We start from the raw sequence: 26,098 nt of genomic DNA on the forward strand, positions 1-26,098 counted from the left end.
AGGGTAATTACATCCAAATCAGGTGAACGGTGTAGGAATTACAACGGTTTCTATATGTGCCTCCCACTTTTTAAGGGGCCAAAAGTAATGGGACAAAACTAAACAATCCTAAATCTAACTTTCACTTTTTAATACTTTGTTGCAAATCCTTTGCAGGCAATTACAGCCTGAAGTCTGGAACGCATAGACATCACCAGACGCTGGGTTTCATCCCTGGTGATGCTCTGCCAGGCCTCTACTGCAAATGTCTTCAGTTCCTGCTTGTTCTTGGGGCATTTTCCATTCAGTTTTGTCTTCATCAAGTGAAATGCATGCTCAATCGGATTCAGGTCAGGGGATTGACTTGGCCATTGCATAACATTCCACTTTTCAGCCTTAAAAAACTCTTTGGTTGCTTTTGCAGTATGCTTTGGGTCATTGTCCATCTGCACTGTGAAGCACCATCCAATGAGTTCTGAAGCATTTGACTGAATATGAGCATATAATATTGCCCGAAACACTTCAGAATTCATTCTGCTGCTTTTGTCAGCAGTCACATCATCAATAAATACAAGGGAACCAGTTCCATTGGCAGCCATACATGCCCACGCCATGACACTACCACCACCATGCTTCACTGATGAGGTGGTATGTTTTGGATCCTTTCCTTGTCCATACTCTTCTCTTCCCATCACTCTGGTACAAGTTGATCTTTGTCTCATCTATCCATAGGATGTTGTTCCAGAACTGTAATGGCTTTTTTAGATGTTGTTTGGCAAACTCTAATCTGGTCTTCCTGTTTTTGTGGCTCACCAATGGTTTACATCTTGTGGTGAACCCTTTATATTCACTCTTGTGAAGTCTTCTCTTGATTGTTGACTTTGACACATATACACTTACCTCCTCTAGAGTGTTCTTGATTTGGCCAACCGTTGTGAAGGGGTTTTTCTTCACCAGGGAAATAATTCTTCTGTCATCCACCACAGTTGTTTTCCGTGGTCTTACGGGTCTTTTGGTGTTGCTGAGCTCTCCGGTGCGTTCTTTCTTTTCAAGAATGTTCCAAACAGTTGATTTGGCCACATCTAATGTTTTTGCTATCTCTGATGGGTTTGTTTTGATTTTTCAGCCTAATGATGGCTTGCTTCACTGATAGTGACAGTTCTTTGGATCTCATATTGAGAGTCGACAGCAACCGATTCCAAATGCAAATGTCACACCTAGAATCAACTCCAGACCTTTTACCTGCTTAATTGATAATGAAATAATGAGGGAATAGCCCACACCTGTCCATGAAATAGCTTTTGAGTTGATAGTCCCATTACTTTTGGCCCCTTAAAAAGTGGGAGGCACATATAGAAACCGTTGTAATTCCTACACCGTTCCCCTGATTTGGATGCAATTACCCTCAAATTAAATCTGAAAGTCTGCAGTTAAAGCACATCTCTTTTGTTTCATTTCAAAGCCATTGTGGTGGTGAATAGAGGCCAAAATATGAAAATTCTGTCAATGTCCCAATATTTATGCACCTGACTTGTATATAACCCAAATGTCAAGGCCAACATCTGGTGTTATAACACGATTATTCTGTATATGCAGCACTTTAAGATCAACAACCGCTTGTCTGTGTTTGTCACTACGTATTTCTTTTGATACAAAATATTCTATCCCACGGCATCTTTCAAGGCCCTTTGCTTGAATGTACAAAACATACACAAATCTATACAGAATATGGAGCAAGAGTCACACACACGATATCATTAACCCAATCAGAAGCAGATACTCATCATCATCAGTTCTTAATTTGCACCAGAGATTATAAACCTGCACCTGTGATCTGTTTCCAAACAGGTACATACTGTGTGCAGCTATATTGTGCTCAGCTTGGGACACATTTTGCAGCACGTCCTTCCTGTACTGCCAGTCCCATCCTTAGTGAGAGGACATAATTGCAAAATGTGCCCCAGTCGGCATAACTATGGATGTGTAAGAATGTTTAATAATACATTAGTATAAAAAGAAGGTAAATAGTGGAGTAAAAAAAGAACGTGCATCCTATTGTACGTGAGCCGCATGGGGTTCTGGCTTATGTTGAAGAGGGGAGTTAAAGAATAGGTATAAGTGTTTTTAAATTGTATTGATTACGTAAGCACTATGTTAACATGTTATTCATTACATCATCAGTTAAATAATAATACATTATTACTGCCTTTGGTTTAAACAGAGCATCAGTGAGTTCATTCTGGATAGTTTAGTGCAATTAATAACTACAATGGCTTAATTTGTAAGGTTTACTATATGTATACTGTATGTTGTTCCTGTGGTTTTATAAATACACCTCTCCTCCTGGTTGTATATGGTAAATCAGGCACATCCAAGATGGATTCCATCTGAAGATCTTACTGCAGTCACAGGATGAATGGGGTTCTGTCTGGATAAAGCACCCTCTAGTGACGTTGGCGGATTGGGCTGGCCTCTGTCTTTCTTTACTTATTTGCAATGAACAAATATTCATAATCATTTTCTCTTGAATAATATTATTGCTGACCGCAATGTGTACCTGTAGCTGACACATAACACAGACCAACATTACAGTAATTGTGCCCCATGCCCCAGTAATGACATTGGAGCCTAGTGGATGTGTAGCCTCAACCGACAATATGGCTGCCTCTGCTGTGTACACTTTAACAAGAGCATGACAATACAAAATACACTTTTTCTGTACTGCATGTAAATGTCTGCAAACCATTTACAATTGTGTTATTCAGTAAGGATTCTCAGTCAGTCCTTACACCAAGGGTTCTTAACCTTTTTCGTCTGGAACATTAGAGTAATAAAATTAAAATGACTAATACTATAAAAAGTTGGTTGTAGGAGCTTATGAGGACATTCTAAATGACACCCAGGCTGGGAAGTTATAAGAAACTGACCCGAGATGCTCTACAATCCGATTTATTAAAAAATAATATATTGTTGTGAAGAAAAATATATACTGTATATTTTTTATGTACTTGTCATTAATTTACAGACTAAAAAAAGAAAATGGTCTCAAACTCGGGGCATATCAATTTGGTAGTGAGGTGTTCCCTGCAAAATTAATGTGGGGATCATAACCAATTATTTATTACCGTGGGATTTGCGCTACCAATACCAGCAGTATCTAATAGAAAAAAATTGGTTGTGAAATATTTTCGGGCAAAACCCAGCGGGAAATTTTAAAAGAAAGGAAAATATTGGGTAACAGTATATTACTGTCCCAAAGAAAAATAAATAGATTTTTTTTTTTAAACTGCATTAAATGGCTGATTTGTGCATTTTATAAAGACCAAACTTTTTTTTGTTATATTACACATGAATAAAATGAAAAATGCAAAAATAATTCAATTGGCAATTTTAGTTCAATTAATAAATATTAAAATATATAATAAAGCAATTATAATTTTTAGTTTAAAGCTTTAATTAAATTTGGGGTTATTTGAGGACATTATTGGTTTTAACAACCAATAGTGACATGTAATTATTGGACTAATTTAGCGAATTGGAAACTTCTAATTGTTTAATTAGTCATTACAGCACCACTATCAGCCTGAACCGTTGACACAAGGCAGAATGGATTTATGGATTCATGTTAATTACACCAACATCTAAACTTTGCCATCTGAATGCCGCAGCAGAAATTGAGATTCTTCAGGCTAGGAACCGTTTTTCCAATCTTCAACTCTCTAGTGTTAGGGAGTCTGGGCCCGCTGTACAGTCAGTTTCCTGTTCTTAGCTGAAAGGAGTGTAACACAGGGTGTCTCTCTATTGCTGTAGCCCATCCACTCAAAGATTCAATGAGTTATACGTTTAGAGATGCTCTTCTGTTTACCACTTACCATATAATGCATGTTTATTTGAGTCACTTTCCTGTCTGTTTTAACCTGTCTGGCCATTCTCCGTTGACCTCTCTCATTAACAAGGCACTTTTACCAACAGAAGTGCAGCTCACTGGATGGTTTTTGTCTTGTAACCATCATTCTTTGTAAACTATAAAGACACTCGTGCTGCATGACCATCCCAGGAGATCAGCAGTTCCTAAGATACTCAAACCACCCCATCTGGCACCAACTATCAGTCCACAGTCAGAGTCGCTTCCAGTAACAGCCCAGAGACCATGCAATGTAGCTGAAATCTCAGTCACACCTAGAGCCGTATTAAGGTTTGAGGGGGGCTTGGGGCAACAACTTTGTGGGGGCCCCTATCAATATAATTGTATATATTTATATATACACATACACCACACACATTTATATACTTACACACACATACATTCACACAGAAAAACACATACACCACACATGCATGTGTGACACATACTGTACATTACACACTAACATACATACACACACAAGTCACACACACACACACTCACCCTGCACCACCTGCACTGTATGTTGTGGATGGGGAGGGGACCTGGCAGGAAGACACCATGTTATTAAGCTCTGTCCCCCTTGCGGCTTTGGCAGCGATTCGCAGGTCAATCGGGAAAAGGGCGGAGCCAAATGACAATTGTAATGGAAATGCATCATACTGGCTCCGCCTCCAGCCGATTGACCCGCGAATCGCGGCATTTTGCCACGAGGTGGGCGCGGTTTAATAACGGTGCTTGCTCTTGTGCAGCTGCTGCTGTGTGGGGGCCCTTTAGGCATGGGGGCCCCGGGACGACCGCCCCTGTGGCCCCCCCCTATAATCCAGCCCTGGTCACTCCACGCATAGCCATAACGTCTTAGGATACAGCTAACCTAGTTTTTGCATCTACAGATTTTCATCACACTAAATAAAAGACCAGGGAATATTTGCTGTCAATCCACATTTTATTTCTTTATTTTACATTTCTTAATGGAAGTATTTACCTCGCACATACAAAAATAGAAAAAAAGGCCTACATATACAGCCATGTAGACCAGCAGATGGCACGGATAACATGAGAAGCTTAGAACCAATATAATACAGGGCAAGAACAAACAATTGATGCCACAATGCCATAGGAAACAATGAATGTTGTACTGTCCACGCGTTTCGCTCCATTTTTACCACAGTCCGTACAATGTTGCATTGTTGGTTTTAAGTTCAAATACTATAGACATGGCAGGTGACATTTATTAAAACTGGTACACAGGGAGCTTTGTAAAAAAGAAAAACTGTGCTCTTCGTATCCGTGAATAATTTGTTTTTATTTTCTAAAAATTGTACGGTAAAATGATAGAACATAATTATTTGCACAATTAAAATTTTTGAAATTACCTGTGCACCAGATTTCATAACGGTCACCCATCAAATAAATAAAAATAAAATGTATTAGGAACTGTACATCTTGAACCATGGTTCTCTCAGTCCACAATGTACTTCATTTGCGACATATAATATGATTAAATAAAAAAATAACTCAATGGAGTTTAACAAGACAATGTGCCTTTGTACTGCAGCCATTCAGACATGGAATGTAGTTGGCATACAAAACAACAACTAAAAAAAAAAAAAGGAAAAACAAAAAAGCTTGTCCGTCTCCTGTCCGTTTCCCTGGTTCAGGACGGGGTTAGACCTGGGCTGGTCATCTCTGTGGTGGGACTGGCAAGACATTCGCTAGACTTGAGGCTTGTGAGGGACTTGTAACTTGCAACAGATGTAAGGGATCCACAAAGGCCTAGTAATGACGGTGTTTCCTCTTTACCTGTTTAATAAGAAAAGAGTTGAATTCAGGTGCCGGAGATGAAGAAAGGGAAATTGCACAGCTAAAATAATTTGGGATGAATTGCTTGTAAATAAAATTTAGTCACAGTTGCCAATTTGTGCAAATCTGTAACTGTCCAATATTTATTCACAAAGTGAGAAAAGTAAATATAAAGGGACATTCATTTAGCTGCCAAGGGTTCGATTAGACTAGGGTCCTGTGTGGAGTTTGTATGTTCTCCACATGTTTTCGTGAGTTTCCTCTGAGTGCTACGCTTTCCTCCCACTGTCCACAAACATGCCAGTATGTTAATTGGTTGCTGACAAAAAGTGTTTGTGTGGAATGGAATATAGACTGTAAGCTCCAATATCATAGTGTGTATATATATATATATATATATATATATATATGTATATATATATATACACACACATACATACATACATACACACACACACACACCATGGCATGAATATTATGGACACCCAATTCCAGGTATTGGGTACAGTGCATCCTCTAAAAGAGAACAACCATTTCATTGTGGACAGTACCACTGAACCTTCCTCTAAATATATATTTAGTCATGCCTTGGGAGGTATAATCTATTTATGTACAGATCTGCAGGCCTAATAATTAGAGGGCATTTCTCTACCGTATTTTAATGCTTGTGAAATGATCAATAAATAATCTACACTTAACACAGTGAGCTTTTAATTATATATATTTTACATCCCAGTGCGGTTTTCTCTATACAGGTTGAGTCTCCCATGTCTAAAGTGCTTGAGACCAGAAGTAGTTTGGATACCGTATTTTGGAATATTTGCATACCATAATGAGATATCTTGGGAATGGGACCCAAGACTACACACAGAATGCATTTAAGTGTTATATACACCTTATACACACAGCCTGCAGGTCATTTTATAGAATATGTTTAATAATTTTGTGTATCAAACAAAGTTTGTCTACATACACGTAATTAATTTATGTTTCATATACACCTTACTACAGACATAACTTGAAGATAATTTTATACATTATTTTTTAATAATTTTGTGCATTATACAAAGTTTGTGTACATTGAACCATCAGAAAGCAAAGGCGTCACTATCTCAGTCGTGCTCACAAAATTCTGTATTACAGAATATTTGGATATGGGAGACTCATCCTACTGTATATTATATACATTTGTTTTGGGGAGCCTGACTACCTCACACAGCTGCAGGCCAGCAGAGGTCATTAACTCATTAGCGCCTGAGTCACTCTTATCCAATATGGCAGGGACTGATGTGTTGTCTGTAATACCCGTTTCAGACATACCACCCGGGAAATTTCCTCCTCAGACCCCGGAATTTCTCCTGTGCAAATTCCCGGGTATTTGGTCGAGACCCCCCTTTCACAATACAGTGTCTTCCTGGGAAATTCCCAGGTAGACCCCTTTCAGACAAGAGCAGGGTTTTTCAGATTACCTGCCTCTCCTCTGCTGTCTGCCCCTATCCCCTCTCCGGCTGCCGCTAATGAGATCACCAAAATGCAGCAGGTAGCCGGCCAATCCCAGACCAGCCATTTTTTTTTTACATTTTATTAATAAATTACTTGTTATATCCCCCACTTGCCCCCCCCCCCAATGGGGAAGCGATAGAACCCCTTCCATTAATGTACTGCCCTGGTGGTCCAGCGGGAGTGCGTGTAGCCCGCTGTGGCAGAGACCTGTCGGCGGTCTCCAGCGTTGGCGGGTGTCCCCGGCGTCCGGCCGGGGTCCTCTGTGTCGCGATCTACAGCAACACAGCCACCGGCGCGGGGGGTGGTGAGACGCTCTGAGCTGCCAACTCAATGAAAAAGCTGCTTGGTGCAGCCCGGGAATAGTAAATTCAGACATAAGCAGGGTAATTTCCCGCGACTTAATTCCCTGGTCGATTGAAGAGTCAGCTACCTGAGAACGTGTTCCCGGGTAGGTACCTTTCAGACATAGGCAGCAACCCGAGGTAGGCCAAATTCCCGGTATGTCTGAAAGGGGTATAAGATGCATATTTAACAAGGTGCTTTACATTAAGTACAGTATCGCTTACAAATTGAAGTTTTGCTATACTCCTATATTCATAATTGTGACCAAAAAGCTGCTAGACTAGGCAGTTGCTGGTGTCTGCTTTAGTTTATTCATTGATTTATTCAATACTTAGCCAAAATTCTAAAGCCAGGTGTACTTTGGAGTATTAAAGTGTAATATAAGGTTAAATTATTATTTTACTGCAGTAAATCTATTATCAGTGTTTCAATTCCGCTATCATTTAGTTTCCGGTTCTCGTTCCTCCCAGATCAGGGCCTGGCCACCGTATCTGACTGCAGGAAATCTGAGAGGGGCTGCATGTGAATTTAACAGCGAAGATGGCATCTGACTGACAGGAAGCCATGGCCAGCCAATCAGGTGCTACAATTTCCACCATTGTCCTAATAACAGTCATATAACAATATTGGGCTTTACTGCGGGAACATGAAGAAACACTTTTGCGATTGTTTATTAAACCAACTAATAGGTATCTACCCTATGTAAATTGGGTTGTTCACCCTTCAAGGACTTTATTTTCGGCTCCCTTCTGAGCTTCCACACGTGAGAGCGCGACCTGTGGGGCTGCAGCAGCAGAACGCTATGAGCGCTGCCTTTCGCTGCATCATCACTACCCAATAACTATTGGAACTGGCACTTCAGTAACAATGTGGCAGAACCCAGGTATAGCACAGTGATCCACCACAGCCTACTCTCATATCAGATGCTCCTCTATGGAGTCCAGAGTTCATCAGGGACACAGTGCAGAGAAAGAGGTCAGGGATTTTTACAATTCACTTCCGTGGGATAAGAGAACTAGGGTATAACTTTTTTAAATTATTATTAAAAATGTGGAATTAAGTCTTGGTAGTTTTTTTTTTTTTTTTATAAATAAGAAAGTTAAATATTTGAACTAGGGATGTGCAGGCTCGGATAGGTTCGAGTTTGCACGTGGAGTTCGGATTTTTCCCTCCAAAAAAACGGAACTCAGAACGAGGCAAAACGTCATCTTACATGGACGAACATCATCATTCCTGGACAAAAGACCAGGAATGATGATGTTCGTCCATGTAAGATGACGTTTTGCCTCGTTCTGAGTTCCGTTTTTTTGGAGGGAAAAATCCGAACTCCACGTGCAAACTCGAACCTATCCGAGCCTGCACATCCCTAATTTGAACTAATTCTAAACTAAGATGCATTTAGAAAAAAAAAAATCATTCTATGTGTAGTTTGGGTTTACGCAGTTGTAGCAAGGTAGCACAAATGGTACAAGGGTATTGGTGTTCTATTGAATAAGTCAAGTAGTCAAGCACACAGTACAGTATGTCTATGGCCATATCAGGATCATGTAGTTACCTAGGCTGTTCCACCAGGTGGCAGTGCTGCCCATATTGACATATTTGTAATTGACGGAGACTTTAATGTGACAAAGGTTTATAGCAACATTTTAGTTTCTTAATGCCCTGGAATACAATGTTTTTCCTATGGGCCTAGAGATGAACATACATACACAGTATCAAGATCACTAATTAACCACTGTGTTGCCATTTAAGACAATTTAAAAGCCTGAGATCACATCTGGCACCTATTATAGTAAAATCAAGGATGTGTCCAGATTCTCAGCCATAAAATACTGGAATTATTAACGCCTATGTATCTGAGTCATGTATAAAATATGTTAAAAATTGAATTTAAACTTTCTTCTCTTTCCTGCGGCCAGAATGATCGTGATCATCTCTCATTTTAAACTGCTAGAATACACACTGAGTCTGTCTCCTCTGTCATTTACCTACCCTACTACAGGCAGAATGGCGGGTATGGCAGCAGTGAAGTACGTAACCAGTACATAAAACATGCTGGAACAGAGAGATCTAGAAATAGACATTTTGTGAACCAGAATAAAATCATTATATTGCAGGGCTTGACAAATGTTTCTAAAATCTAGGAGCCAGGATGAAAGTGTAGGAGCCAGACCCCCCCTTCCCCCGGGGCAGCATTACTGAGCACCTACAGCCTGGCAACCAACCTCCATGGCCACACCACTAACGGGGTGCCCCAGGTAAACCACCCTCCCACAGTCACTACTTACTGAGCAGCTAACCCCCCTCTCCAGGCAACCAACCCCCAGAAAGACCACCCCTCCACAACCAAAAAACCTCGGGCAAGCAAAGCCACCACCGGCAGTGGACGAACTAGAGAGTGGTGGGCCCAGATGCAAGAATATGCTTTGGGCACCCCTATGCAGTGCCCCATTAACAGTGCCCCTAGAAGTGGTCTCCCCAGTAGTAGTCCCCCCATGCATTGCCCCCACTAGTCCCCTCTATGCATTGCCCCTAGTAGCACCCCCCCTATACAGTGCCCTAGTAGCACCTCCCCTATAAAGTGCCCCAGTAGCGGCCACCCCCCCATACAGTGCCCCCAATAGTGGCCACACCCAATATGCAGTGCCCCAGTAGTGGTCCCCATATACAGTGCCCCTTTAATCAGTGCCTAAGAAGTGGTCCCCCTATGCATTGCCCCCAGTAGTAGTCCCCCCTACACAGTGCTGATGACCGCCACTGTCCTTTCCTCCGGGCCCACTCTCGCTCTGCACTATGGGATGGGAGAGACGTCATGACATCTCTCCCATCTCCCGCTGTGGGGGGAGCCGGAAGTGAGCTCCAGCCAGCTCCCTCCGTGGATGCGGCAGCTAATGAGAGTCTGTCTGACTGGCTGCTATAACAAACACACAGCTGCCGCTGGTGGCTGTGTGTTTGTTCTGTAGTGTGGAACACGCTCGCTGTCTGCACTACACTTGCGGCGGCAGGTGGTTGCCCTCAAATCTGGTCGCCATGGCGACCTGGCCCCCGAGTTTTGTCGAGCCCTGTTATATTGTATGTTCGGTAACGATGATACCTTTAATGCCAAATCTATCATCACTATAATACAGGAAAGCTAAAAAGATTAATATTTTACATTCATGTCCTCTTATCACACTACTTAATATGTAGCTGTATGAATTAGAGGGGACTGAGATCATTCCAACAACAACCTTCGCTTCGGTGGGAACAGTCATGTTTTCCGCTCCCATCCTGGGACTGACCAGCGTCGAATGACATCTGAGAGAGACTGGTATCTGCAGAGAAGTGACCCAAACGCTGGAAACTTTTACTGAAACACAAAGATGTAACAAGGTATTTAGGTCTTCATTTTATACACTATTAGATGCATAATGTTACATGGAATACATTAGTTTTCCTACAATAGTTTGCGAGAAAATTCACATGTCCCGTTATAGACTCTGCTCATTTCCACTACCTAATTCTGTGTCTATGGTATTTCCTGCTGTCTCCATTCCCCTCCTAATGTCATGACAATGCCCCTATCACATGCAGCCTTGTCCTCACTAACACATCACTCATCTCCTGATATACTCTGTGCTGCGGGGGGACCCTGCTCCTTCCACTAAATAACTGTCTGTAGCTTCCTGCCGCCTCCATTCTCTTTCTCACATGTCACTGTTCCCTTCAGATGCAGCCCTGTTCTCACTAACACATCACTCATCTCCTGATATACTCTGTGCTGCCTCTTCCACTAAATAACGCTGTCTGTGGCTTCCTGCTGCCTCCATTCCCCTCCACACTTTAGGTCACTGCCCGTCACATGTATCCCTGCGCTCACTAAAGCCGCATACAAACTAGACGATAAGTTGGACAATATGAACGATATAGTTATCATTCATCGCGTTCAATATCGTCCATTGTGTATGTGACACATCACTAACAATGCGCGCTCCCGCTGATCGTTAATGTCTTTCAGGGCAACTCGACGATATCATCAGGTACTGCAAGTACGGGTAAAGATGGGCGTGGCCTAATCGCGGGAGGCGTGGCCATGCCCATTTGAAAAAAATATATATATATACTTTTGCAGCGTGCGCCAGGGAGGGGACGCTGTGAGCCCCTCAGCTTGGCGCAAAGTGTGATTGCTCCCCCCCTCAGGCATAGGAGATTGCTGTGGCTGCTGCTTAGCAACCGCGAGCAATCTCCCACTGCATCCCAGCACATGCTGTGTGCTGGGCTGCTGCAAGGGAGGGAGGAAGGGAGGAGGGGGCCAGTGCCGGACCCCCGCCGGGCACCTCTGGAAGCCCGGGAAAATTGTACCCGCTTCCCCCCTGAGTACGGGGGTGAGGGAGGGTGCCATCACTGAACGATATCGTTCACTTAACGATATGCTCAACGAGCGAAATTGTTAAGTGTGTATGCAGTTTAAAGCTGCATATCCACTAAGCGATGTTACTGAGCAATTGCACGATTACGACATCGTAATGGTGGAATCGCTCAGTAATCGGGCATAAATCGCGCATAAATCGTGCACAAATCGCGCACAAATCAGGTACTATGTCGAAAACGACCAGCGATGTGCACTCCCGCTGGTTGTTTCCAACGTCAATCATCTGCTGAACATGCCAGTCAATCTGCCGATAACGACATATTGCCCATGCTCAGAGATGATATATGTGCCTACACTGAGCCATCAATCGTTCACTGTAGGCATTGCAGGGGGAAGGGGAACGACGGTACGATGTCGTAATCGTACTGTCGTGCCGGTATCTGCTAGTGTAGTGGTTCTCAAATTCGATCTTCAGGACCCCACACAGGTCACGTTTTCCCTGTCACCAGCAGGTGCACAGGTGTACTCATTACTCACGGACACATTTTAGAAGATCCACAGGTGGAGCTAATTATTTCACTTGTGATTCTGTGAGGAGAGCTGGAAAATATGCACTGTTTGGGGCCCTGACGACCGAGTTTGAGAACCTGTGCACTAGTGGATATGCGGCTTAACACATAACTCTGATATACTCTGATATACTCTGTGCTGCTGGGGACCCTGCTCCTGCCACTTTATATGTAACTTTCAATCGGTGGCTTCCAGCTGCCCTCATTCCCCTCCTCACATCAGGACACTACCCTTGGTCATATAGGGCAAGATGCATCAAGGGTAAAAATGCGGTCAAACCCCGAAAATGTGAGTTTGACCGCATTTTTCATATGCACCAAGCCCCGGAGTGCGATGCTCCTCCCAGCACCCCCCGCGGCACGCGCAAAAGGATGCCGGAGGGGCTTCTGGGTCATAAAAAAAAAGCCCCTCCCCTGCAAAGGGCCACTATTACTGGCAGAGAGGTCCTTTGCGGGGATCGTCATGCTTGCTGGAGTTGCCAACGCTGGCATGTATGCGATGACCGGCAGAATGCATCGCATTGCGAGTGTGATGCGTCATGATTCCCGCCCATAGATCGCTATCCCCACTAACACAATCACACAAGTGGGCAGGGTCACCACCCCCCAGAAGCAAGACACTCATAACCTGAAATACTCTGTGCTGCTGTACATCCGTATGGCTGGTCACTTCCAACCTTGGGACATCATAGATATAATACAATAAGGTTCACTATCTAAGATAATATGTGATAGGGCACACTAGGCATAGGATAGCATTCTAATGCCTCATACCAATAACCTTGTGTGTGTCTAATAACCCTAGTTACAGTACATACGACATGCGCGGATACTATGGTTTGGAGCCAAGTGCATTTACCCTAGGTAAGTGCAGGTAATACAATCAGATGTATTCTGAACCACAATCTTAGTTATACTCTAAGTAAGTATGGTGACAGGTTTCTAGTGTCAGAACAGTTAAGCAGTCTCCAAATTCACAAGCTCTCTGACATTTATACAGGGTCGGACTGCCCATCGGCAAATGCCAGAAGGGCCAACGGCCAGATGGGCCAGTCCAGCGTTAAACCCTGGTTGAGCAGCTCTCCCGGGATACTGACAGACGGGGGCGTGCCGAAAGGCCAGTCCTGCGTAACTTGCGGAACGATCCTGTGAGATGTAACCAAGAATTAGAAGTGAAGAGATGTCATAACGGGACATACACTGCATACAAAAGTAACGTACATACCTAACAGGACATACACTGCATACAAAAGTAACGTACATACCTAACAGGACATACACTGCATACAAAAGTACAGTACACACCTAACAGGACATACACTGCATACAAAAGTACAGTACACACCTAACAGGACATACACTGCATACAAAAGTACAGTACACACCTAACAGGACATACACTGCATACAAAAGTACAGTACATACCTAACAGGACATACACTGCATACAAAAGTACAGTACATACCTAACAGGACATACACTGCATACAAAAGTACAGTACACACCTAACAGGACATACCCTGCATACAAAAGTACAGTACATACCTAACAGGACATACACTGCATACAAAAGTACAGTACATACCTAACAGGACATACACTGCATACAAAAGTACAGTACATACCCAATGGGACATACACTGCATACAAAAGTATAAAACATACCTAATACCTAACAGGACATACAGATGTGCTCACATACATCTTACCTCCATGCGCTACAAGTCGCATTGAACATAACTTGTGAGAGCTGTACGACTCAGTAGCGCAGTGCGCATTTTCTTGCAACTTTTTACCTACAAATGCGTTTTATTCGCAAAGCGAATGTGAATAGGACGCACAGACAGCTTCTGCTGGCTAAAATGATATGCGGCGTGCCTATGTTCTTTGTGCAACTGCGGATGTATCATAGATACTGATATCGGAAACAAATGGATTCAGGACAGTGCACTCCGTAATAAAGTAAAACACACTTTGTACTTGTATAAATACAGGTGTTCACATACATCTAGCCTCCTTGCACGCTAAACAGCCCTTCCGGTTGCGCCATGCCGTGACTCGGTAGCGCTGAGCATCTTTTTGTGCAACTTTTTACCTTCAAATGCGTCTTATTCGCATCGCGATATGGATAGATAGCACAAGCAGCTTCTGCTGATTAAAATGACATGCAGCATGCCTATGTTCTGTGTGCAACTGCAGGTGTATCTGCATGCTAAATGCTATGTTACAGTGTCAGCGGCTGTGACACTAACGTAGCATTTCGCATGCAGATACACCGGCAGTCGCACACAGAATATAGGCATGCCGCAGATCATTTTTAGATGCTTGTGCATCCTATTCATATCGCTTTGCGAATAAGATGCATTTGTCGGTAAAAAGTTGCGCGAAAAGACACTCGGCGCTACAAAGTCACGCCACGGCATGGCGCGACTAGCAGGGCTGTTTAACGCACAAGGAAATAAGATTTATGTGGACATCTGCACACTGCATACAAAAGTATAGTACATATATAACGGGATAAAAACAATATATCCTTGGCAATTAATAACTACAGTCTCTATAACTAGAAAACCATCGCTGGCTGAGCCTGTACCCCAGCGGATGGACACAACAGAGAGCTTCAGAGCCACAGTTTGGAATAAGAATACCAAGGGAGAAGAGATGACAGTGCAGGTAAGGAATGGAATCGGACACAAGGTATACTTATACATGTGGCCAGCCATCTACTGGAGTTATTATAGATACAGCATCCTGGCTTAACCTTGCAGACCTACCCGTTTCTAGACATATGAAATCTCTGCTTATGCATTTTATCAATGCAGTGAAAGCGATAATCCCGCTTTACTGGGAATCCCCCCCCCACCCTCCTCCGATATCTGTATGGTTTCAAAGAATAGATATGTACATAGATAATTGGATATGGATGATGACAGATCACTTTCCAGCCAGGACAGATACGGAGAGTTCATCTCTGCATGGTTTGCCTGGTTGGGTTACAGAGCATCTGCTGAGCATCAGGCTGGTCTGTAGAGGTGACGTAGGCTGGTGCAGACCTATTGCAATTTTTTTATACCCAATTGCTGTCCAAAGGCGAAACATATCATCTTCACACGGAATCAGTATGATTCTAATCCCGACAGCGGCAGCCCGACAGAGGAGGAAATCCCGATCATCCCTAGCCTAACCTCCCGAGGGGGTGCCTAACCCTAAGTCCCCACCAGGAACCCCTAAACCTCCCCCCCAGGCTTACCTTCGATCGGTAGCCCGGGTGTCGGGCTCCCGGCGTAGGTCTAATGACAGGCGTCAAGATTTCAATGCCTGTCATTTGTACCTTGCCAGAATTAAGCAGTCGGGAAGCCGGCGGTCAGCATTGCGACCGCCGGCTTCCCGCCTGCTTCTCCTTCACACACCTATATTGTGACTGCAAAGAAATATTGATTACACAAAAAATATACATTTAGCTTGGTTCAAGTTGCTGGATTGCTGGAAGCTACTCCCAATATTTTGCTGAAAAGACTTGTTATGTTGTAACTTATGCCGCGTATCCCACTAGACAATATAATGAACGTCATCGTTCAATCGTACATTATATCGTCCAGTGGATATGCGGTCAACGACCAGCGATGTGCGCTCCCGCTGGTCGTTGACGTCGCTCATCGCAAGTACTTGTAGGGCAACCGGACGATATTGTCAGGTTCTGCAAGTACGGGGATGAGGGAGGTTGAAGTCACTGAACGATATATTGGTCAGTGTGGGTGCTCAGTGTCGTTAAGGACATTGAGTACACCACTGCCGGGGACACGCTACACGATATCGCTCATGGAGAGAATCGTGTAGTGGATATGCACCTTAATACATGGAATAAACTTCATAATAAAACTATGACACAGTAGATATCTTAGTATGCGTCTAAATGAATAATTGATCCCTAAGTTAGCTCTGTCCTCTTACGGCAGCACCCCTATAAATGTAACATTCTTCCCACTAAAGTGTATAAACCCATGGTCACATCGAAGCAACTGTCTATGGGTTAATTGATTCTACCGAATGGAGTAGTACTTTAGTATTTTACTAAGCACGGCACAAAATAATTAATCGGTGTATTGTTTACCACTGAAAAGAACCCGGATCGGACGATGCCAGTCACTCCAAAGGTCAATTAAGAAGTTAGAATAGCGGAGCAGATATTCTGCAAGAAAAGGGTCTAAATAAATCCATACATGCCTACTCTCCCGGGAATCGCGGGAGGCTCATGATTTTTTGGGTAGCCCCCCGCGATCCCGGAAGAGTAGGCATATCTCCCGTATCCCGCCCACTTCCTAGTGACATGGGCAGGATGGGGAGATTTTACCTGAAATTATCAGGCCCGTCGGGAAGGGGCGGGGCTAAATTAGGCAAATCGCGTCATTTAGCCCCGCCCCCTCCTCACGGACCCGCAAATCACAGGGGTTTTCTGTAAAGGGGGCGAGCAGCAGGTCCCCTCCTGCTGCTCCCGGAAAGCTGCCAAGCAACGTAGGTAAGTATGAATAAATCCCGTTCTTGGGCAATAGGGTTTGGGTAACACTCCGGATAGGCCCATAGACAGGAAGCTGCGGCAGTGTTAGCACAGTCACATTTTTGTATTAGTTTTTGGATTTTTAGTCACACCTGACCTGGCTATATCTCACTTTTTTACCTTTACACACCTCTCACCACATGAAAACAAGATGGAGAGGGGAGGGGGAAGAGTCACATAGGGTATAAATTAGAGAGATAGACCACCCACAAATGGTGGTATTATAGTACTGTGTGTGTGATGACAAAATAACATGTATCCCCAGGGGTGCTACTCCCTACCGAATATAATATAGACCAAAAATAGAGAAGAATGAATGTACATACATGTACAGACTAATATGTCACTTTTATTACATATAAATAAAAAAATACCCTAAGGCAGAGCTTCCCAAAGTCCTGGTTTAAAGCATATCCATGTTTGAGTCCATGGTTAAATCAAATTAACTAAGGTACTAATTAACTCGCCTGTGCTCAACCATGGATATCCTTAAAATTAGGGGTGTGCACCGGCCACTTTTCGTGTTTTGGTTTTGAATCTGGATCTTTCTTCGTGTTTTGGAACTGGAACATATTTCTCTTTATGTAGAAAATGATATGATTCTCACTAAGACTTTTAGAAAAGAGGTGGACACATAATTATTTACATTTTAACAGTTCACACCATAAACCCTGGATATATAATATTCCTTTTGGTCAACTTAGGAGGATACGTCATAATTGCTCCAGTGATGAAATTTTTGAGAGTCAAGCGACAGAGATCATTGAAGCTTTTAGAGAAAGGGATTATCCGGATGCCCTTCTCAAAAAGGCACTTGAGAAAACTAGATCACTGGATAAAAATGATCTCATGGAAATTAAACCAAGGAACACAGGTAGTTTAGACCATCCTAAATTTATTTCAAAATATAACAACTGTTCACATAAAATTAAAGGGATTGTAAGGTCGAATTTTCAGATTTTATTATCTGATAATGTATTAAAAGACAATATTCCAGTCAATCCATTGGTTGTTTTTAAAAAAGCTGACAACCTGAGAGATATATTGGCACCTAGTTTTTTCAAAAAACAGAATTGCACTGCTGATATAACCAACAGTAAGAGTAGCTGGCTAACTAATAAGCCCAAAGGTAGCTTCAAATGTGGACGTCCTTCATGTATTACCTGCGAGTATATGTTTAATAGATGCAAGGAGATCATTTCCAATTATTCAAATGAAAAATTTTCTATTAATAGTTTCATTAATTGCAACACAACATATGTGATATACATGCTGGAATGCACCTGTGGGACACAATATATTGGGAGAACTTTAAGACCCCTTAGGTGTAGATTCCTTGAGCACAGGAGACTAATTATGAAAAGCAATATCTTACATAGTGTCCCAAGACATGTTACATGTATCTATCGGTCTAACCCTAGGGACATCAATGTTGTAGGTATTGAGCATATTCCACAGACAGTAAGGGGAGGGGACAGGTATTCTAAATTATGCCTGCGTGAGAACTTTTGGATACATAAAATGGGCACATTATCCCCTGATGGCTTCAATGAAAAGATTGAAATTGATTTGTAAAATGAACTGAATATTATAACTTGTCAATTGTTCTTGAATATGGGTAGGGGTGGGATTCGACATCAGGGACCCCCGGTCCAGAGGGATCTGAGGTCTACTTCCATTTCTAAGCATGTTCATTAAACTAATTGCTTACATATTAATTTTATTTATATATTATGGTTATAATATATTAGTTTTTTAGTATCCATGTCATGGGTTCTTCTTTTGATCATTTTAAAATGTTATATTTTTTTATTTTTATTTCATGGTGTATGCTATTAGATACTATTGCTATAGTTATAATATGGGAAAATATTGTTTATACACATTTATCATGGATATCAGTTGCCTGACCGTGCTATTATGTAGGTCAATTATTTTGGTCCATGTTGATACAGGTCAACTTGTATTTTCTTGTGTTAAATATGTGTATATTAATATATTTATATTCATCATGTTAATTTGGTATTGTAACTGGTGAGCAGATGTGCAGATCTGTCTATGGATTTTTTTTATGATCAATAGCATATGTATTATGGTGTTTTAATTTTATTATATGCATTGGTTTATATATATATATATATATATATATATTTTTTATATATAGATCGTTATCTTTATTTTATTATTTCTTTATATTTTTTGAATGATTAAGTGTATATATATTTCTTGTGCAACCTGGATGGCATTTATATGCAGCAAATGGATACCCAATTAAATACTGATTGGTTACTTTGATTCACCTTCTAAAAACACCTGCGGTACCAGGTATATATAGGTCTCTAGTGTTTCACATCACTACCTTTGAAAAAGTCACATGATCTGTGACGAAACGCGTTAGACTGGACCTGTTCCTGATTGGACACACTATTGCCAGCTGACATCACTCCGACATTTGGTAGTCTTTGTTCAGGACCTTGTAAGCGCACCAGCAGGATCCGGCTGGACTTAGCGCATTGCCCGTATATACACGGAGGTACGCTGCAGCATCGTCATACACTGCATTGGCAGTTTTCAACTCAGCCATCAGGCACAACGGACGGCATTGGAAACCAGGGGGGGCCCCATATTACTCGGTTCATTGGTCCGTCAGTATTCTGAACGGTGCTGTGATTGTGCAGTACAGCTGATCTGGATGACCGTCCACGTATGCTAGCAGCTATTCATGTGTTTTTAACATAGTATGATTTGGCTCCTTAAAAAACATTGGGGTCATTTTGGGCTTACATGATATCTACTCTACATCAGAGCTACTATTGAGGTCGGATTATTATATGAGCTTAACAGCTAAACGTGATAAACTTCCTAATTGCTGTTATTCTAAGGAACTGTGACATAATTTTCATATACAAATACGCATTCGTTGTATCCACTGGAGATCAACACCAACTGCAAATTTTTCATATGTTACAAGTGACACTGATAGCAACAATTACCTTTCAGTGGAAACATTGTTACTAGGTACGATAAAACTTTTCATAGTATCAGATTCTATGAGTCACTTTATCTTCCGTGGTCAGACTGGAAAGGTGTTTATCACTGTCACTGGCAACTACTTTTATTGCTTATTGTCTGATTGGTGAAATAATTCACACAATCTATTGTTTAAATTTTATTTTCATTTTTATATTTATTATTTTTTTTATGTATATTGATATTGTTGTGTATTTTAACATGTATTAAATTTAACATCGATTTATGCTTATAATTTACCATCTGCTTGTGTTATTATTCATTTACTAGTCAACCACAATATATATACATATAAAGACAGCGCAGATTCCCCACTTTTTTTCTTTCTGTTCTCTTTTTCAAACTAACACAGAGTTTGATATCTGCAGCAGTCTTTTCTACTATATTGGACTACTGAGTTTAGAGCCAGAACTGTCTATTCTTTTGGAACTGGATTGGTTTTACCAAAACCACCCTTCCGTGTTTTGTGTAGGGATGAGTTTCTGGGTTTTGTTTAGGGATGAGCGGGTTAGTTTCCCTGAGAACCGAACCCACCCGAATTTCGGGGATCCAGGGCAATCCGAGACGCCCCTCTGATCTCTCCTCCTGCCCCGAATCCCTAATCGAGGCAAAACCTCGAGATCCTCTGTGTTGGATCTCGAGCTTTTGCCTCGAGCGGCCATTTTTAAAAATGCCTGATTGGCTGACAGAGCCGTCTGTCACGGCTCTCAGCCAATCAGCATTATGGTGCTCATTTGCATGTAGCATGGACCCGGGAGATACGTGCTACATGCATTGGTGTGATTGGCACAGAGCACGGATGGGTCAGTGAGACCTGTCTGTGTTGCTGTGTATTTCAATGACACAGATGCACGCACGGATCAGGAGATCCGTGCTACTTGCATCTGCATCATTAACACAGAGCACTGACGGGTCCGCGAGACCCGTCTGTGTTGCCGCTGTGAAAAAAAAAAAAACAGTGTAAAAAAAATAAGTAAAAAAATGGCGTGCCTCATGGACCAGTCAGTGCTCTGTGTCAATTACACAGATGCAAGTACCACAGATCTCCTGGTCCGTGCGTGCATCTGTGTAATTGAAGTACACAGCAGCACAGAAGGGTATCACTGACCCGTCCGAGGTCTGTGTCAATCACACAAATGCATGTAGCACAGATATCCTGGGTCCGTGCTATAAGCAAATGGGCACCATAACGCTGATTGGCTTCCTGTCTGCCACTGCAATGCCACTCCTAGATGGGCCACGTGATTGTGCCGCCCACTTGTGTCGCTTGGCATAGTCATCCAGCTACCTTGGTGCAACCTTTTGGCCTAAAAACAATATTGTGAGGTGTTCAGAATAGAGTGGAAATGAGTGGAAATAATTATGTTATTGAGGTTATTAATAGCGTAGGAACAAATAAAAGGTGATTTTAGCTGTTTTTTTATTTTTTAAGAAAAAATCTAGATCCAAAACCCGAAAACAAAACACGGAGGTGAAGTTTTGGCAAAACCAATCCAGATCCAAAACCAGGGGAGATCCAGATCCAAAACCAAAACACGGGGGTCGGCGCACATCTCTAGTTTTGGGTTTTGAACCTGTATTTTGTTGGAAAAAAGCATAAAAACAGCTAAAATCACAGAATTTGTGGGTTTTTCTGTTCCTATGCTATTATTAACCTCAATAACATTCATTTCCACTAATTTCCAGTCTATTCTGAACACCTCACAATATTGTTTTTAGGCCAAAAGGTTGCACCGAAGAAGCTGGATGACTATGCTAAGCGATACAAGTGGGCAGTACAAACACGTGGCCCATCTAGGAGTGACACTGCAGTGACAGATAGGATGGCAGTTTGAAAAACTAGGCCCCAAACAGTACATAATGCAAAGAAAAAAAAGAGGTGCAAGATGGAATTGTCTTTGGGCCCTCCCACCACACATGTTGTATAAACAGGACATGCACACTTTAACAAACCAATCATTTCAGTGCCAGGGTCTGCCACACAACTGTGGCTGAAATTATTGGTTCGTTTGGGCCCCCACAAAACTAGCTGGCAATTAATCTGTCCCTGCACAAACTGGCTCTACAGAGGCAAGCTGTCGTCCTCATCCACCGATTCCTCACCCTCTTCATTGTTGTGTACATCCTCACAGAGTATTAATTTGTCCCCGGTGGAATCCACCACAGGTCCCTCTGCACTTTCTGGAGGCTGGTCTCCCTGGAATAATTGATAATTCATTTTGATGAACATCATCTTCTCCACATTTTGTGGAAGCAACCTCCTACGCCGTTCGCTGACAAGGTTCCCGGCTGCACTAAACACTCTTTCGGAGTACACACTGGAGTGGGGGCAACTTAGGTAAAATAGAGCCAGTTTGTACAGGGATCTCCAAATTGCCTCTTTTTCATGCCAGTACAGGTATGGACTGTCTGACATGCCTACTTGGATGCTGTCAACGATGTAATCCTCCACCATTCTGTCAATGGTGACAGCATCATATGCATTGACAGTAGACATGTCAGAAATTGTTGCCAGGTCCTTCAGTCCGGACCAGATTTCCAAACTTGGTCCTGTCTGGCCTGCATCACCACCAGCGGGTTGCTTAGGATACCTAAGTTGTTTCCTGGCAGCCCCAGTTGTGGGAGAAATATGAAGAAGGAGCTGTTGACATGTCACGTTCCACTTCAGCTGACAGTGTTTTCACCAGCAGGTCTTTGCACCTCTGCAGGCTTGTGTCGGCCGGAAAGAGACACCACGTAGGCTTTAAACCTAGGATTGAGCACGATGGCCAAAATGTAGTGGTCTAATTTCAACAGATTGGCCAGCCTCAAATCCTGGCAAAGAGAATGAAGGGCTTCATCCACAAGTCCCATATACCGAGCGGAATCGCTCCGTCTTAGCTCCTCCTTCACTTTCTCCAGCTGCTTCTGCAAAAGCCCGATGACCTGACTCAAGCTGGCAGTGTCTGAACTGACTTCACGTGTGGCAAGTTCGAAGGGCTGGAGAACCTTGCACAACACGGAAATCATTCTCCACTGTGCTTGAGTCAGGTGCATACCCCCTCCTTTGCCTATGTCATAGGTGGATGTATAGGCTTGAATATCCTTTTGCTGCTTCTCCATCCTCTGAAGCATATAGAGCAGTGGTTCTCAAACTCGGTCCTCAGGACCCCACACAGGTCATGTTTTTAAGGTCGCCCAGCAGGTGCACAGGTGTGTTCATTACTCACTGACACATTTTAAAAGATCCACAGGTGGAGCTAATTTCTTGTGATTTTGTCAGGAGACCTGCAAAACATGCACCGTTTGGGGCCCCGAGGACAGAGTTTGAGAACCTGTGATATAGAGGGTTGAGTTCCACCGATTCTAAACCTCTTGCTTCAGGTGATGGCAGGGCAGGTTCAAGAGTGTTTGCTGGCGCTCCAGTATTCGGCACACAGTCGCTGAATGGCGAAAAATGGCCAGAAATTTTTCGGGCCACCCAAAGTGTCTCCTGCACGCCCCTGACCTTTTTCAGAAATTTCTGCACCACCAAATTTATTGTGTTAGCAAAACATGGGCTGGAATTTGCTCAGATGTAATGCCCGCACAATATTGGTGGTGTTTTCAGATATCACAAATCCCCAGGAGAGTGGGGTAAGCCATTGGGGCGATGATTTCCCTCAGTTTCTCTAAGAGGTTGTCGGCGGTGTGCCTCTTACTGAAACCGGTGATACACAGTGTAGCCTGCCTTGGAACAAGCTGGAGTTTCTGAGATGCTGCTACTGGTGACGCTGCCGTTGTTGCTGCATAAGGCGATACATCTACCCAGTGGGCTGTCACAGTCAAATAGTCCTTAGTCTGCCCATTTCCACATGTCCGTGATTAAGTGGACATTGGGTACAACCGCATTTTTTAGGACACTGAGGACACTTTTTCTGATGTCTCTGTACATTCTCAGTATCGCCTGCCTAGTGAAGTGGAATCTAGATGGGATTTAGTATCGGGGACACACTACCTCAATCAATTGTCTAAATCCAACTGCACTAATGGCGGATACCGGACGCACGTCTAACACCAACATAGCTGTCAAGGCCTCAGTTATCCGCTTTGCTTCAGGATGACTGCTGTCGTACTTCACCCTCCTCGCTAAGGACGGTTGGAGGGTCAATTGCTTAGTAAAAGAAGTAGTGGTCTCTCTCCTGGGATGATGAACGACTCCCAGCAGCAACAGCAGCGGCGGCAGCAGCAGTAGGCGTAGCAATGCAGGATCCTCCCGAGGAATCCCGTATAGGAGAGTCAGTCATGCCAGTGACATGGCCTGCAGGTCTACTTCCGATCCTGACTGAGGAGGAAATTGATGAGGAGGGAGTTGACGGTGTGGTTTGCAGGCGCTTGGATACAACAGGAAAAAGGGATTTAGGTGTCCCTGGACTGCTTACGGTCTTAGCCACAGTTTTTGAACTTTACAGTAACTTTTTAGGAACGCGCTGCAGGTGACGTGTAAGGGAGGATGTTCCTAGGTGGTTATGTTCCTACCCCTACTTATTTCACCTTTACATATGGTACATATGGCAAGACAGTTGTTGTCCGGATTTGGATAGAAATATTTCCAGACCAAAGAGGTGGAATGTTTGGTCTTCTGCCCAGGCATGAGCGTGATGGGCTTTTTCATCCCACGGACAACAACTGTCTCCCCCGGTGCCTTATTAAACAAACCACCTCACCATCAGAATCCTCCTTGTCGACTTCCTCCTCAGCGCCAGTTACACCAATATCCTCATTCTGTTGTACTTCAACAGTGACATCTTCAATTTGAACATCAGCAAGTGGACTGTGGGTACTCTTTCCAGCACTTGCAGAGGATGTGCAAATGGTGGAAGGAGCCACCTCTTCCCATCCAGTGTTGGGAAGGTCAGGCATCACAACAGTCGCCACACTTGGACTCTCCATGGGGATTTGTGATATCTTCTTAGAACGCAGTTCTTTGCTGTGCTTTTGCCAGCTTAACTCGTTTGATTTTTGTAGTGGAAGGAGGGCTTCCATCATCATGTGAAGCTGAACCACTAGTCATGAACATAGGGGAGGACCTTAGCCGTTCCTTCCACTCAGTTTCGTAAATGGCATATTGGCAAGTTTACGTTTCTCCACAGACTATTTAAATTTATTTTTTAAGGTCATTTTCCTGAACTTTGCCATTTGGGATTTTATATACCCTCTACTATGACATTGGGCATCGGCCTTGGTAGACAACGTTGATGGCATTTCATCGTCTATGTCATGACTAGTGGCAGAAGCTTCAGCACTAGGAGGAAGTGGTTCTTGACCTTTCCCTATTTTATTTTTATCTGACAAATTTTTGTCCTCCATTTATGTGATATTAATGCACGTGCGGCTAAGGCGCACACAAACACAGAAAAATATTTTTAACATTTTTTTTGGAGCGCACTTTGGGGGTTACACCACCCTTCAACAGACGAGCCAGCCGGCCCTTTACTTATGACACAGGCGCACGCTTGGCACTGCTTTGTTGATGCATGTGCGGCTACAGCACACACAAGTCACAAACACAGAAAAATATATATATTTTTTTTTTCCAGGCACTTTGGGGTTTACACCACCCTTCAACAGATGAGCCAGCCAGCCCTTTACTTATGACATTGGCACTGCTACTTTGTTGATGCACGTGCGGCTACAGTGCACACAAACAGAAAATATTTTTTTTTGGCACTTGGGGGGAGCACACCTGATGGACAGAGCACCCCCTGGACAACACTACAGCACCCCTTTAGGAATACAGCCTTTATGGGACTGCACAACACAGCCCTGCCAGCCCCTATGGACTTTGGAGTGGACACAGCCCCTATGGACGACAACAGCAGCACAACTCCCACCCTCCCTCTTCACTGTCCACAGTCGGAGTGAAAAATGGCACCGATGCGGGGACCTTTTATAGACTCCAAAACCCGTGAGAATCCGACAGCAGGATGATGACGTTTTGCCTCGATTTCAGATCCAAGTCAGGCGGGACAACTCGAACCTGACTCGGATCGAGGGGGTTCGGATTTCAGAAATTCGAACCCGCTCATTCCTACTTAAAACCT

At 43.1% G+C, this 26,098-nt stretch overlaps 1 protein-coding gene across 2 annotated transcripts in view; it reads right to left on the bottom strand.

The window, feature by feature from the left end:
- Positions 1 to 4,821: 4,821 nt before the first annotated feature.
- Positions 4,822 to 26,098, bottom strand: part of RUNDC3B (RUN domain containing 3B) — a 275,604-nt gene continuing 254,327 nt past the window's right edge. For both annotated transcript variants that reach the window (XM_088478631.1, XM_088478630.1), the window contains 2 exons: positions 10,762 to 10,880; positions 4,822 to 5,686 (listed from right to left, as the gene is read on the bottom strand). In XM_088478631.1, coding sequence (XP_088334757.1) covers positions 5,541 to 5,686; positions 10,762 to 10,880 — 265 coding nt within the window. In that variant the 3' untranslated portion in view covers positions 4,822 to 5,540. The remainder of the gene's footprint in view (positions 5,687 to 10,761; positions 10,881 to 26,098) is intronic.

Source organism: Taudactylus pleione, unplaced genomic scaffold (genome assembly GCF_031769625.1).
Source record: "Taudactylus pleione unplaced genomic scaffold, aTauple2 ptg000216l, whole genome shotgun sequence".
NCBI lineage: Eukaryota > Metazoa > Chordata > Amphibia > Anura > Myobatrachidae > Taudactylus > Taudactylus pleione.